At 42.0% G+C, this 16,992-nt stretch overlaps 1 protein-coding gene across 3 annotated transcripts in view; it reads right to left on the bottom strand.

The window, feature by feature from the left end:
• The window catches only part of LOC124546003 (jmjC domain-containing histone demethylation protein 1), a 127,909-nt gene that overhangs the window by 23,577 nt on the left and 87,340 nt on the right, over positions 1 to 16,992 (bottom strand). For all 3 annotated transcript variants that reach the window (XM_047124976.1, XM_047124974.1, XM_047124975.1), the window contains 2 exons: positions 8,506 to 8,942; positions 1,937 to 2,257 (listed from right to left, as the gene is read on the bottom strand). In XM_047124976.1, the coding sequence (XP_046980932.1) occupies positions 1,937 to 2,257; positions 8,506 to 8,942 (758 nt within the window). The remainder of the gene's footprint in view (positions 1 to 1,936; positions 2,258 to 8,505; positions 8,943 to 16,992) is intronic.

A 16,992-nucleotide genomic window follows, 5' to 3' on the forward strand; every position in this document is an offset into this window, starting at 1 on the left:
CTTACAACCAAATAACGGTTCACTCTTTCTGATGTCACACGTGGTCAGCCCTGCCCTGGTCTCCTGGATACAGTTTCAGTCTCTATAAACTGTCACCTCATCCACATCAGTTTGCTACTGTCCTGCTTCCATTCTTCTTCACCACAGAGTCTGGTAGGCGTCTTCCATGTGCCATACTGCACTGTCTGTGACAGTTTACACAGCGATTGTGGATATGGGACTACCGTATTTACTCGAATCTAAGCCGCACCTGAAAAATGAGACTTGAAATCAAGGAAAAAAATTTTTCCCGAATCTAAGCCGCACCTGAAATTTGAGACTCGAAATTCAAGGTGAAAGAAAAGTTTTAGGCTGCATCACCAAATCGAAACAAAGTTGGTCCATTGTAACATGAGACACAATTTAGGTCGAATGAATGCGATACAGCTACAGTAGTTTGGTTCGAGTCGTAAGCTTAGCAGTTAAGCTTTACCAGGTAGCCATTGCTATGCGTCAGGCGCTCCGTCCGTATTTATACGGGTACCCTTCCTTTTTCACGTGCTTTGTCTGGTTTGAATTGATTGCTTATTTTTCTTTGATCTGCTAAGTGCCGTTCTCTTTGTTATAGATGTTTACGTCACTCTAAGCTGAAAATGCATTACTGTGCTGTGTCATGCATTGTTTGTCGCATTCTGATAATGAGTGTTTACAATCTGTCGCCGCTCACGGCATGACTTGTTTTGTGTGCGCTACCGCAGCTAACAATAAGAAAAAAGAGAGGAATTGTCTCATTAGCAAAACAATGGCAAGAGACTGCTATTTGTTGTTACTTACACTGCTGATTTCTTTGATAATGATCAACAAGAACCAAATAATAGACTGTGTATGGTAGAAGATGTTCTGAACAAGAGTTTAGCGAAAAATTTTCTCCGTTTGAAAATCTTTGCGGATGCCTCTTTAGTACATTACATTCTGCACAGATATTAGAGTCATCTTAGATTTAAAAATCTAGTCAATTGCCGTGCTTCATTTCTGACTGTATCACTATTACGCATAAGAATAATACGAATATAAACATGACATGATATGTATATTCTTCCGTGTTTACTGTTGTCTCACTCTAGTTTTGTAGTTTATTAGGCAGACAGGATTTAAATGAGATAGCAGCAAACACAAAAGAATACATGGCAAAATGTTTATATTCATATTATTCTTATGATGAAAAGAATACTGCATGTGATAACAATTCATAAAAAGTTCCTATTAGCAACCATCTCTTCTCACAGGTAGGGAAAAATTCAGAACGTAGAGTTGGCCATATTGACAAACATCCCAAACAGCCTTGCCAGTTGGATTTTCATAGTACATTGAAATGATGCTACATTCAAAGATGAACAATACGGAATTTGTATTTACTTCATTGGATAATGTACGAAAATGCAGTGGTCGAAACTTGGGGCGGAGAAACAAGCTCGTCTTCCACCTTTTTTTTTTTTTAACTGACGCAGAGGTTTTGGCGCCAGTATTTATCTTTGTGCCTGCAAAGCATGCCTGTGTAGCGCTACATATATTCGACGGCAGAAGTTAGTTTTGGCGGCACCTACCAACATTTTTCAGAACTTCCGCTTACTTTGCACTCAATTCTAAGCCACAGGCGGTTTTTTGGATTACAAAAACCGGAAGAAAAGTGCGGCTTAGATTCGAGTAAATATGGTACCTTGGAAACAGTACCCCACTTGAAAAGTACCTTAACGTCATTGCTGGCATGTTTGTCCGTTGATCGGAATGCAATCTTCCCTGCAGAACACGATGGTAATAAAATCTGTTGACAGTTTGTATGATTTTACTGTGAATCAATCACAGGATGAGGAAATAGCAGCTTGTTGCTTTAATTTCGGCCAGCAGTATATTTTATAGAACAGCCTACAATTTGATGAGAAATTGTGTTGAGACTGACCTGAGATCAAGCACAGAGAGGGGAGGACAAGTGCACGAGCGGAGAGCCGAGGCACCGGCCCAGGAACACCCTTGCAGTGACAGTTCTCGTAGCTGCGGGAGCCTCGCGATGAGCCACGCAAGATGCCGTTTTGCTGGTGGCGGTGTGGTCCAGTCGAGGTGCAATGCCTCAGGTTGCCGGCGTACGATTCCCGCCAGAAGTACACCTGAGAGATGCCGCCTCGATAAGTCGGTACGCCTCCACAGCAGAGGGTCGATGGATGCTCTGGACCACGCTCGACATACCGAGGCACACCGACCGAGATCCTCCACAGACAGAAACCTTAAATACAGAGAAAAATCTATAGTGTGTCATCAAAATGACTGCTGCTTAAGAAATGTTATCTTTTTAACATTATTGAAAGAAAACTGCATTACAAAATCTGTTTCAATAAAAATGAAAGATGTTTTGTGTTCCTTTCTCTCTCTTAATCATTGTTGGCCTTTGTAATGTGGTAATCCCATCCTTTGCTTTAAATGTTCAGAAATGTAAAACTGTGCACTTCACAAACATAAAAATATATACTGCTAGGAAAAAATGCACCACCCCCCACAGATGTGTTCAGTGGCACCAGATTATAATATGTGGATATCAAGTGGTTATAGTGTTAAATCATTCACATCTCACAGTCATTTGCAATCGTGGTGAGAAGTTGCAGCATTAGAAAATTGCAGCTAAATGCAGGAAGATCTGCAGCGGATAGGCTCTTGGTGCGGGGAGTGACAACTGACCCTTAACATAGACAAATGTAATGTATTGCGAATACATAGAAAGAAGGATCCTTTATTGTATGATTATATGATAGCGGAACAAACACTGGTAGCAGTTACTTCTGTAAAATATTTGGGAGTATGCGTACGGAACGATTTGAAGTGGAATGATCATATAAAATTAATTGTTGGTAAGGCGGGTGCCAGATTCAGATTCATTGGGAGACTCCTTAGAAAATGTAGTCCATCAACAAAGGAGGTGGCAAAAAAAGCGCTCGTTCGACCTATACTTGAGTATTGCTCATCAGTGTGGGATCCGTACCAGGTCGGGTTGACAGAGGAGATAGAGAAGATCCAAAGAAGAGCGGTGCGTTTCGTCACAGAGTTATTTGGTAAGTGTGATAGCGTTACGGAGATGTTTAGCAAACTCAAGTGGCAGACTCTGCAAGAGAGGTGCTCTGCATTGCGGTGTAGCTTGCTGTCCAGGTTTCGAGAGGGTGCGTTTCTGGATGAGGTATCGAATATATTGCTTCCCCCTACTTATACCTCCCGAGGAGATCACAAATATAAAATTAGAGAGATTCGAGCACGCACGGAGGCTTTCCAGCAGTCGTTCTTCCCGCGAACCATACGCGACTGGAACAGGAAAGGGAGGTAAGGGCAGTGGCACGTAAAGTGCCCTCCGCCACACACCATTGGGTGGCTTGCAGAGTATAAATGTAGATGTAGATGTAGACATGGTGCTGGAGGCTTGCCAGTGCACTCTCTTGTTTTGACCCTGCAGGCAGTAATTTTGCTAAGTTTTGAGGTGAACAGTGTTTGCAACATTCATTCTAGTGTACAACCATGCCTCACAAATGAGTATATACTCTTATTGAACATCTTCAGCCATCTGAACGGAGTTGCATTGTGGGCTCATGGGAAGCTGGATGGACAACGGCAGATTGCTGCACATGCTTGGCATTTGGTATCAGGTATCGGTGGTGTGTTGCTGTTTTCGGCAGTAGTCTGTGGCACATTCCCACAACTATGGACCAGTTTCTGGATATCTACATAATAACAGATGCATATCAAGATCAATACATTGCGTGCGCAGCAATGGCTAAATGAACATTATCCAGGGAAGAGATCCGGGCATATATTGCACTTTACGTGTCATCAAGGATCACTGGGAATCATCTGCTTGCACAGCACAAAGATCACGTGAGCCTCTGGCCAGGCTACCACTTACACCATGACAACACGAAGCACGGCTACTCCAGTGCCATGAAAGATTTGACTGGAGACTGGAAAGGCATTCTGTTGCCTTCAGTGATGAGAGCAAGTTCTGTCTGTATGTGAGTAACAAACATACACTCCAGTGGTGCAGACCTGGTGAGCTGCTTATTCCAGAGTGCATCTGCTCACGACACACAGGTCTCACCACAGACTTCATCGAGTGGGGACTATCAGTTACAACTTGCTGTCACATTTGGTGTTTCTGTAGGATAAAGCAATCAGTGCCCACTACATTGCACATGTTTATTCACATGCTACTGTCCTTTCTTCAACAGGGAGATGATGTGCTTTTTCAGCAGGACAATACACGCCCACATACATCTGTGTCACAACGTACTCTTCATGGTGTACAACAACTGCCAAGGCCAGCAAGATCACCATATCTCTCACTAAATAAACAAGTGATGGACATGGTGAAGTGGGAACTTACTCATTCTCCAAAGCCTGCAAAAACTATTGCCGAACTCCAACAAAAGGTGCAAAATGCCTGGGACAATCTGTTGGTGCCTCTATGATTATTTACATGCGAGAACACACGGCTGCGTCGCCACCAGAGAGGGGTTACACTGTGTACTGATACAAATGTTTGAGCACCCTTTACTGTGAAATGCGCATTTCATTTGATCTGGATTTGTTATCATACACTCCTACAATGATGAACTGCCAGTCACATCACTTGTTAATAAAATGACCTTGTCCTTGGGGATTTTGCATTTTTATTTTCCGGCTGTGTAGTATCCTATGACAACAACATCAATGAGCTGCCACTAAAATCAATCAGCTCATAAAAAGACCTGAATGTTGACAGTTAGTGGAAATATGACACGGAATGATCATGTAGGTTCAACTGTATGTAGACTACCTTTGTTGGTAGGATACTGTGAAAATAAGATTAGTCTACAGAAGAGATTGCTTGCAGAACACTCATGGACCCCATCCTAGGATATTGTTCAAATGTGTCTGTGTATGTGTGGATGGATATGTGTGTGTGTGCGAGTGTATACCTGTCCTTTTTTCCCCCTAAGGTAAGTCTTTCCGCTCCCGGGATTGGAATGACTCCTTACCCTCTCCCTTAAAACCCATATCCTTTTGTCTTTCCTTCTCCTTCCCTCTTTCCTGACGAGGCAACCATTGGTTGCGAAAGCTAGAATTTTGTGTGTATGTTTGTGTTTGTTTGTGTGTCTATCGACCTGCCAGCACTTTTGTTTGGTAAGTTTCATCATCTTTCTTTTTAGATATATTTTTCCCACGTGGAATGTTTCCCTCTATTTTTATATATATATATATATATATATATATATATATATATATATATATATAGTTAGTTTGTTCACAAAGAGAGGAATGAGAGCTCCCTGTTTCGGATCGGCAAAAGTCAGTCAAATTCAGCCTGCACATATGTTACAGAAATGACATAAGCCTGCACTGGCGGATGCTTGAAGACAGATGTCAGTTATTCCACGAAGGCCTTCTTACAAAGCTTCCAGAAACAGAATTACGTGAGGAATCGAGAAATATATATATACATATAGTTTGTTCACAAAGAGAAGAATGAGAGCTCCCTCTTTCGGATCGGCAAAAGTCTGTCAACTTCAGCCTGCACATGTTTTCATGTTTTGTGTCCAGCACAGCCAACCTCAATGGTTTACTCCAAAACCTTCTATATGTAGCCAATACAAGGTGACTGTCATACAGTGTTGCGCTGTGATACAAATCAGTATACTTCTTGATGAGCTGATGAGAAGAACAGTGATGTGCCCAGGAGCCCTGTGAGAAAACTCAGAATTTTTGCAAAGATAATCTCGGTCCAACAATGATTGTAAACTGCCTTCCCCTTTGCCTGAATTACTTTGAAATTGTCATTTTGTTTGTGTTTATTTATTGTAGAAGCTCCTGGTACTATTTCCCTTACAAAGAGAGGTCCCCAGAGTGGCGGCAACTTTTTGAAACCGCACATGTGGCAGAGTTAATTACGGTTCCAGGTATTATATTACACCTTCAAATCATTTACCTTTTGTGGGCCTCTGTTTCTGAGTAATCAACAACAATGAATTTTCTGTTATTCACTTAATGACTGAAGCTGCAATAACATTGATTTCTGAACCCCCTCTCTAGCTTAGAGTTTGTTAGTTGGCTGGTATGCTCAAGGTAGTGGAACTAATCCTGAGCCACATGTGAACTTTTTTTTACATCTTCATAGAAATTACTTATTATTTTTATTCAATTAATTGTGGCTGCACTGTGAATATGATTCTCCCAAATCTTCCTCCAAAGGCAGTACTGTGATGGATAATACTCCAAATGTAACAGACAAGTGGACAGACACAGTATGATACCTAAGTGAGGAAGTTGTAATTACTGTAAAAGAGGTGTCTTGCCTGCAATTAGAACATGAGGAGGCAGGCTCTATTTTCTTTAATTCAAGAACACAGACCTGTTAAAAAGTCATGTAGTCAACCGAAATGTCTGAAGATATAGGCCACGAGGTTGTCTACTTGCTGTCATATAGCTGTGATGGAAGTACAGTACAGTTGGCACAGTCAAAAGTGAAAAAGTTGTTTAGGGCGTACAACATTTCATGGGAAATGCCCAATGACAACAATACCCTTAAGACTGCCAGTGGATCCCTTACGTGAGTAATTGCTGACAACTGGGAAGGGTACTGCAGATAGATCCACCAAGAGGAAGAAGACTACTGGATGTGTGATGGATTCGTTGAACTCCCCAAGAGACAAAATCATTACTGATACTGCACAATCAATAAGATAGCAGCGACAATGATAATGCATTATGCAGAAATGAGGAATACAATGAGACTGATTCTAGGTGACTAATGTGTGCTTACAACTAATTGTTACATATGTTAATAAATGATCAAAATTTTAATAATTCTTTGTATTGCCGCAATGTAAGTTTTACTATTTGTTCTTTTGAATTTTGAACTGTCGATGAGAACTGATATGGAATTAGTAGCAACAAGCACCAACATTCAACAGGAAAATATCAATTTCGATTCCTCGAAGCCTCTAAACTCTTTTTATACCCCTGTCTCAGTTTTTACTTACATAGACACACAATACATAGCAGTGGCCAGAAGATGGTACTATCAATGCTGCTTGGAGCATAAACTGATGTGTCAGTCCAAATGTAGTGCCAGCACTGTCTAAAGTAAGCATGGCTAGTTCCCCCCACACTGTCCCTCACCCCTCTGCAGCCGAAATGCCAGCAGGCGGTGAGCAGAGCTCGCTTCCTCTGCTCCCCGCACACTGGTCAGAATTCGTTCATCTCCTTGTGAACAGATTATACCACAGCCACCTGGATAATTCTCCAGTAGGGACTGCAAGATATAATCAGACATTTCAGTGCACTGCATTTAATAAGTGAAACAGGTACAAAAACTCTAATATGTTGTACAATGGAAAGTAACCCATCACGCACTCTACAGTGGTTTACAGTGTAGGGATGTGGATGAAATGCAGCAATTATCTCTTTTACATCATCTGCTATGACAAGTTTACTTTCATAGTGTGAATGCAAATACTTGGTGCTAAAAATACTGAGCTGTGGGAGTCAGCTGAGAGCTCATGAATGCGGTTTTGGGGTCTCGTGGACTCAAAAAAATTGTTCAAATGGCTCTGAGCACTATGGGACTTAACATCTATGGTCATCAGTCCCCTAGAACTTAGAACTACTTAAACCTAACTAACCTAAGGACATCACACAACACCCAGTCATCATGAGGCAGAGAAAATCCCTGACCCCGCCGGGAATCGAACCCGGGAACCCGGGCGCGGGAAGCGAGACCGCTACCGCACGACCACGAGCTGCGGACTCTCGTGTGGACTCACATCACTGCTGTTGTCAGATTGAAAGGAAGTGTCACAAACTACTAGAACATGTTGTTCATGAAGCTATTACTAAACTGCACACCACACTGCACCTACCATAGTTCTACTGCCTTAACCTTTACACTGGGAACTGGGAAGTTTCTGAAAGTTATGAGAGAGCTACTGGCAGATTTATACAGTGAGTTTGGACCACATAGAACTTTAAAAAAATCTCTTTATTTCAGTGCAGCAAGCCATTTTAATATTTTCAGGTAGTATCAAGGATAAGATAACATGCTTCACAGCGTTCCACTGCCAATTTCTCTGTCTTGATCTATCTACTGACCCCCGATGCTGACTTCGTTTTATTTTCTGCAAGCTGTTATTCACTTTTGCAAATGAAGTAGCTGCTAGTTGCTAAAGTTCATATGTTTTAGTAATTTTCAGGAAACACAATGCTGTTTCATATCTCATAAATTGTTAATTGTTATATCAGATTTGTGCTTGTGTGAAAGTTTGTATGTTTTCTACTTCAGAAGAAGGCTTTTTGACCAAAAGTTAAAATGTATAGCATTCTCCGCCTATATACGAATGAGCGTCTTCTCTATATGGTGAATAGCAGACTATCCTTTTCATAATATTGTTCTTAACTGTCGTACACTTTTTAAAAACAAAAACAAAATACTATAATTAACAAACAGCTTTTATCACATACCTGAAAACTTGTACAAGTGCAGCTGGATCTAATATAGGGTTCGTAATAGGTGCAACGTGGGGTGGCGGCGGCGTTGGTCGAACTACGTGGGTAGGTTTGCGTAACTGCTTTGTGGAGTTGGCCGACAGTTGATGGGCAAGCTGTGTGCGAAGGGCGAGCTTTCGCGGTTCAGAGGAGGCCGAAAGAGGGGATGGAGGTGGGACGGATCGCGAAGGGGGCGGTTGATCCGCTCCATCTGATGTTGAACCCCGTCCTCCTCCTCCTCCTCCTCCTCCTCCTCCACCACCACCATCACCACCACCGCCGCCGCCGCCGCCTCCTGCATCTTGCGGTTCACCTTCTGAGGGAGACTGTTGAGGTTTCCCTCCTGTCTCAGGTCCTCCTTCCCTTTTATCATTTTTCTCTTGTTGGTGCCCGTCACCATTTAATGACTCTTCCTGCAAGAAAATATTACACTAAATGTCACATTACTTACAAGCACAGTCAGACTGAGCCACATGAGCTCAAATACCAAATTGTACAACTTCATTACCCCTAATCTCTGCAAATTGCACAGACTGAGAATAAATTAGGGGAAAACTTATCTTTATATTACTAACAGTTTTACTTACTTACCTCATGGTTCCTCTCAACCCACCAACATTACCCCATCTTAACTTTGCCCAGTGGAACACAACCACACATTTCACAATATTCCTAAAATTGAATGAATACAAAATTGCAGCAGTTTTCTATACAAATTTTAAATAAGGATGTTTATCTATATCAGTGATCAAACATTTTTGTGCTTTTACTACCATTTAATTCCAGCACGTTTTCATGAAAAATAAGTAAGTGGCTGCAGAAATGGTAATTCAATCATATAGTCTGTATTAGAACAAGAAATTCAATAAAAACTCTCTGGAGAAAAGTAGGATATATTTTTAAAGTAGCAAACATTAACAACACAATAAAACCCCGTTGTCTGTGCGTGTGTGTGTGTGTGTGTGTGTGTGTGTGTGTGTGTGTGCGCATGTACATGAACAAGTGTGCTACTAGCAACAATCTTGGTCAGGTTCTTTATCAGACTCTAGGTCCACTGTTGACAAGAAGTATTGAGATTCATAAGTCAACTAATTTATTCACTATCTTCCCCAAGTACATAAAACAATATTGCATGCAAAGAGGCACGCATACAAAAAACCAAGGGGAAGAATATTCATCAACTCCAAAATAAGCTGCTTTGACATTCACCTACAGCAAGCACTGTACTAAAAGCATTATGTGGTGACAGTTCTGTAGATTCTTTCACCACCCTACATAGACCTCATATCTGACAGTGAAGAATGCCAAGGGACTGTATTAGTTGTGAGCAGATAAATGAGGATTCACCACTTTCTATAAATGACTCAAATTCTCTCTCTCTCCCTCTCTCTCTCTCTCTGTTACACGGCACACCAACCAGCTGTTCTTCCTCCTGGTACCTGACATGGCATCCTAAATGTGGGAACATTTTCTCCTTCTGACAAGAGGCCTGAGGTGTTGACTACTGCAGACAAGATCCAGAGTCAGCAGGAACCACTTTACCTGCTGGGACTGGAGCTGATCTTCCTGCAAAGTCTGGACTGAAGAGACTGGCTGACACTAAGGGTCTCAATGTGATATGGGTGATAGAAACTCTCAAGGAAATAGCAGTCAGGTCAGGAAGGGAGATCAGTGTGGACTCACTACATTTGCTGAGGGGATTTCTTGTGACATATGGACAAGACGCTATTGGTAGCTGCAAAATGCAATGGAAGAAGCAGGTTGCAAATGGTTCACGTTTACACCCAAGATACTTGTCACTGGGATTCAGAGCCCATCCTTCGCTCATCTTTGTGGCCACCTTAAATGGTGACGACTGCTACTCACAAACACAAGGTAAAAACATAGCTTACAAGTTGCAGTGTCATAATTGGGACACACTGCCGTTCTCAGGTTTTCAAATGCTCCGTCAGTTCTGTGATGATCTGGAATACCGATTTCTTAGCCTGTACTATCAGGTGAATAATTTTTCATTCCCCTTGACTAGGGTGGGAGTGCATTACACACATGAAGCAACTTCTCTTGTAGCAAAATTCGAGATAATTCAGCAGAAGATAAGCACGAAACATGAATCAAATTTAGTATTCGGATGTTTCTATAACACACCAGCATCAAGGATTGGAGCACTAGGAAGTGTGGAAAACACCATGTATAAATTTTCTGATTGCGCATCAGTGATAGTGCAGATGAGATTCTGCCAGCTATAGACTGGGAGATACACAAGTTCAGAAATAGAGGAAACAAAAACGATTCTTGTGATTTTCTACATATATTATGAATATTATCTGAACAGTTGGATCACAAACTCATTCACAAGGGAGAAAAATATTATACCTGCTTACAACATACTTTCTCAAACTTCTTGATTCAGTCAGTGTAGGGATGGAATCAGTGATTATAAAGCTATTTACCACACCACGGACCACTCAAACTTATACAAAAGGAAGGTAGGAAGGTATATACACTCCTGGAAATGGAAAAAAGAACACATTGACACCGGTGTGTCAGACCCACCATACTTGCTCCGGACACTGCGAGAGGGCTGTGCAAGCAATGATCACACGCACGGCACGGCACGGCACAGCGGACACACCAGGAACCGCGGTGATGGCCGTCGAATGGCGCTAGCTGCGCAGCATTTGTGCACCGCCGCCGTCAGTGTCAGCCAGTTTGCCGTGGCATACGGAGCTCCATCGCAGTCTTTAACACTGGTAGCATGCCGCGACAGCGTGGACGTGAACCGTATGTGCAGTTGACGGACTTTGAGCGAGGGCGTATAGTGGGCATGCGGGAGGCCGGGTGGACGTACCGCCGAATTGCTCAACACGTGGGGCGTGAGGTCTCCACAGTACATCGATGTTGTCGCCAGTGGTCGGCGGAAGGTGCACGTGCCCGTCGACCTGGGACCGGACCGCAGCGACGTACGGATGCACGCCAAGACCGTAGGATCCTACGCAGTGCCGTAGGGGACCGCACCGCCACTTCCCAGCAAATTAGGGACACTGTTGCTCCTGGGGTATCGGCGAGGACCATTTGCAACCGTCTCCATGAAGCTGGGCTACGGTCCCGCACACCGTTAGGCCGTCTTCTGCTCACGCCCCAACATCGTGCAGCCCGCCTCCAGTGGTGTCGCGACAGGCGTGAATGGAGGGACGAATGGAGACGTGTCGTCTTCAGCGATGAGAGTCGCTTCTGCCTTGGTGCCAATGATGGTCGTATGCGTGTTTGGCGCCGTGCAGGTGAGCGCCACAATCAGGACTGCATACAACCGAGGCACACAGGGCCAACACCCGGCATCATGGTGTGGGGAGCGATCTCCTACACTGGCCGTACACCACTGGTGATCGTCAAGGGGACACTGAATAGTGCACGGTACATCCAAACCGTCATCGAACCCATCGTTCTACCATTCCTAGACCGGCAAGGGAACTTGCTGTTCCAGCAGGACAATGCATGTCCGCATGTATCCCGTGCCACCCAACGTGCCCTAGAAGGTGTAAGTCAACTACCCTGGCCAGCAAGATCTCCGGATCTGTCCCCCATTGAGCATGTTTGGGACTGGATGAAGCGTCGTCTCACGCGGTCTGCACGTCCAGCACGAACGCTGGTCCAACTGAGGCGCCAGGTGGAAATGGCATGGCAAGCCGTTCCACAGGACTACATCCAGCATATCTACGATCGTCTCCATGGGAGAATAGCAGCCTGCATTGCTGCGAAAGGTGGATATACACTGTACTAGTGCCGAAATTGTGCATGCTCTGTTGCCTGTGTCTATGTGCCTGTGGTTCTGTCAGTGTGATCATGTGATGTATCTGACCCCAGGAATGTGTCAATAAAGTTTCCCCTTCCTGGGACAATGAATTCACGGTGTTCGTATTTCAATTTCCAGGAGTGTATGTTTAACCAGGGTGACGAGAAACTAACTCGAAACTACCTCAGACATCAATAGCAAACATCTGTCTCTAAGGAGGAGTTATGGACAATTGCAGCTTAATGTGGAAATTAGATCAAGAAGCAACTATACTAGGCATGAAACTCATGCAGAACAATACAGATACCTAGCACCTGATGATTACTAGGCCTAAAATCAAATGTGATTTCACTTGATCATTTTTAACTTTGGAGGAACTTGGTTCATTTTGAGCTACACCTAGAATATAAACAGCATGTCGTAAAAAAAGAATGTTACGTCAGTTGGGTGACAGTCAGTCTGTCAAAAGCGACATGTCGGGGAATCCGCACCAGCTCCACACGGAAGCCCAGGAACCAGCCCATAAAAACCATCCTAATAAAGGGCCTAACTCTCCACAGACAAGCGGGTTCAGCTGTTGGACACCAGAAAAAACCGTGTGCTGCTGGCCCTGAGGAACTACATAGTGCTGCAAAAGTGTTTGTGCAGTGATACTGAAACCAGCATCTGAGCTGGTCAGATCTGTCCACTGTCAAGTCCACGTCACCCAAATACAAGTGCTTTGTGTCAGCAACAGTCCTCTCCTCATACCGGACAAGTTGCTGTAACGAATGTTTGTGTGTTACATCTGCCAAACATTTCTGCTGGTAGTGTGTGACTGTAACTCCATAAAAGAGATGAGGTAGTCTACATACAACTTTTATTCATGCAGTTAGCTAAAGACCTCAGATACAAACAGGGGTCAGCAACTCAAATCACTAACCACATCATTTAATCGCAGGTCTGTTGTGCTCGTACCATCTCTCCTACCTCCTCTGACAAGTCGCTACCGAGGAAGCTTTACCTCTTATCACACATTTTCTGTCGGACCACACCATTTATACATCGATTAGATAGTCATCAAACAACTTAATCAATGAAAGCCATGCAGTCTTTCCTGTGGGTTAATTGTGGCCTAAAGAACTCTTGGGTAGTAGAGAATCTCAAGGTATATGGCCTGATGCTTCAAGTGGCTGTACTAGTGAGCCCCCCATTTTAATTTCAATATCTGGCTTCTATTACACTAAAGGTGTTTCACTATTCATGTAACAAGTATTCTCTTCCACTCAGCTTCTACCAACAATAATTGGGCTCCAACAATCTTAATTATTACCCTGACATTAGGAAGGATTTGTAGAACTCAACACCAATCATCTAGACTTCTTTTCACTAATGTAATCCAAACTATTCCAATGGTAGTGAAAAAACAACATTAAGTTTCTCATATATGTCTTTACAAAAAAAAAATCTCATTCCAATACATTTTTCACAACAGTACAGCATAAGTTACACAATGTAGCCACCACATTTATCTAATGTTTTGGGATGATGTTTACAACAGTTAAAAGCAGGAGCTGGATTGTACATATTATAAAAGTATTTGTGACATTGTTTAAATTTTCTTTGAAACAAGTCAAAACACTTGACTGTAATCAGCCAAGTATTAAAACATACAAAGTGACAATTTCATCTCATATAACAAGAAGCACTATCATTACAGGTCAATCTCCTCAAGCTCCAAAAGTTATTTTGTAGTACTCTTGTAATTTTCTCTCTTTTATCTGCTACTGTGACAGACTTTTTCTTTCATAACTCTAAATATGAAGCTCACAATCAGTCTCTAACTTCAGTATCTATTTATAACTGGTATAAAGTCACTGTCATGAAATTAATATTTTTTTAAAAGGATTATATTTAAAACATTGCTTTGTTGTAATTTTATAGATTTTATTTTAAATAGAGCCAAAACTGTTTATGGATTTAGATCAGTTAATTCAGTCATTCTCAGATGTATTCTTTGTCATAGGTCTCATTCATTAGAATGGTATTTCAACAGTCTAATGACATCATACACAACAAAAATGCATAAGAATGACTTAATAAATTGAAGATAAACTCTTAAAATCAGTTTAATGTACTTTATGGGTACTGTAGGTCACTGTGGCTGTATTTTGATTGACTGCAAATAAAGGTAACAGTGACCAGACACTTATGATATATTTTTTTTACTTCCACTAATTAGTTTTCAAACCTTTTCGGGCTCACCTTCAAATGGGATAAGCAAAAGTTACAGTCATAATTGCAATATAATGCTGGATATTGGTTTGCGGCGTATGCCCCTGAGTCGCTGACTATCATAAATAAAGTCAATACTTTTAATAATCTGCTAGAAGTAACTTCATAGCCAACAGAATTCCCACTTTCTAGTGACAAAATTAGTTTTGTAATCTCCTGACAGGTTAGCCTTTTGAAGCTGTCTGTTATGATGAATGCAATATCTGCTGAAGTAAATTTAATGCAATGGTATTTATTGATTTATTAACAATGCAATGTTTGCAGCTACTATCAAACGATAGCTAAATTTTTATCTTCTCTCTCTGCTTTGTCTTTTCTCACTGTTCTTCCTGTATTTTTCCTCTGCAGTCTGAACCTAACTGGTTAGTATACTGTACTGTTAACATTTGAACATCATTGTCACACTGACTATTACTTTTACATCTGTATCACCAATAGTAGCTGTCTCTCGAACCAAATCACCAATGGCTGTTGCAGTATGTTCTTCAATCCTTGATGGGAATTTTATGATGGGAAACAATCTAAAGCCAAACAAGTACTCCTTCACCAATGCTATCTGACAGAAAATCAGTACTAAAGCTTCGAAAACAGAGATTCGCAAATTAAGTTTACATAACCGTATTAAAACCATCTAGCTGCTTTATGAAGCTTAAGATATTTATTTCTGGTAGCCTTAAAATGGCTTATACTACTAAATTGTTACTTTCCTGATTCACTATTAAATAACTGAAGCCTGCATTCTGTTAACTCTTGGTTGGAAGGGGGAAAATAAAAAGTTTCCCACATGGATCACACACACATTCCCAACATTTTCTTCCATTCCTAATAATGTATAAAGATGTATTAGAGGGAGAGGGGGGAGGGGGAGGGGGAGAGGGAGGGAAGGAAGGAGGAGCTGAATAGATTAGTTTGGCATATCACATGACTGCTCAGTTATCAGATCTTGCAAAGCCAAGTGCTAGATAGGAACCACACAATATTAGTGCATTTGATCAAGGCCAGATTATAGGTGCCCAACATCTGGGACAGCACTAGGCTTTTCTTGTACTACCATCAACAGACTGTATTGTGAGTTTCTTGATTCAAAAAACTGCACAAGGGCTGTAAGCTGTGGGCAACAACAAATCAACAGGTTTTGCTATGAAAAATTATGGATTATAATTGTGGATAAATGGGCAACAGCACCACAGATCACTAATAATCCAGTTCTAGGACAACTGGTGGCTAGCCAAATTGTCTGGAAAAACCTCCTTGCTATGGTGTATATAATCCACTGTCCCAAACATCCACCTCTGCTCACTGCACACCGCAAAAGAAGACATTATCATGGGCATTGACATTACCACAGGTGTTTTTGTTTGCACATGGAACACTTCTCAGGCAGTTTGTGGAAATATTCTCTTATGGCAGAAGTGTATATGGGTTGAATAAGGTCCCCGTTACATCTGTCATTATGTCTCGTAGGCGAACAACACAGAAATCTATTGTATTGTATGATCATTTACATCTTTTTATTTGGCTACAGCATCCACCTTACAGGTAAACTGTTAATTCAGCAAGACAATGCACCACCACTTTATTACCCTCAAATTGTCTTGTAATGATTTAAAGAACATTCCATGGACACGAGGGTGCTTGTCGCATCCCCCAAATCACCTGACCTCAATGCTACTGAGCACATCTGAAATGCTATTGCAGTGAAATTTGTCCAGCCATTCCTCTCAGGCTTTGGGACATATTAAAATCAAACAATGGAAAATCCAGGATGGAATGTAACAATATTATGAAAAGGAAAGTTGCTACTCACCATATAGCAGAGATGCTGAGTCCCAGAGAGGCACAACAAAAAGACTGTCACAAATAAAGCTTTTGGCCAGTAAGGTCTTCGTCAAAAATAATTGATAGACACACATACACACACTCACATAAACACAACTCACACACACAACTGCAGTCTCAGGCAACTGAAACCATACTCAGTGTGGTTTCAGTTGCCTGAGGCTGCAGTCATGTGTGTGAGTTGTGTTTGGGGTGTGTGTGTGTATGTGTGTCTGTCATCTATTTTTGATGAAGGCCTTATTGGCCAAAAAACTTTTTGTTGTCCCTATTTGTGACTCAGCCTCTCTGCTATTTGAGACTGGTTAACTTTTTGTAGATAAGTATGGTCTCCTGACATTTTGTGTGTCCTGTGGAATCCAAGTAACATTTCACGGGGGGGGGGGGGGGGGGGGGGGGGGTCAAATAGGGGCAGAGGGAGCCCCACACCACTAGGTAGCTGTGCCAATTCAACTACTCATGCTTGCATAAAATGTGACTGTCACTATTCTTCTCTGAACTACTTGTGACTGCATACAATGTGAATGTCACTATCCCTCTCTGAAAGAAAGGGAGACTATAGA

Source organism: Schistocerca americana, chromosome 8, assembly GCF_021461395.2.
Source record: "Schistocerca americana isolate TAMUIC-IGC-003095 chromosome 8, iqSchAmer2.1, whole genome shotgun sequence".
Taxonomy (NCBI): Eukaryota; Metazoa; Arthropoda; class Insecta; order Orthoptera; family Acrididae; genus Schistocerca; species Schistocerca americana.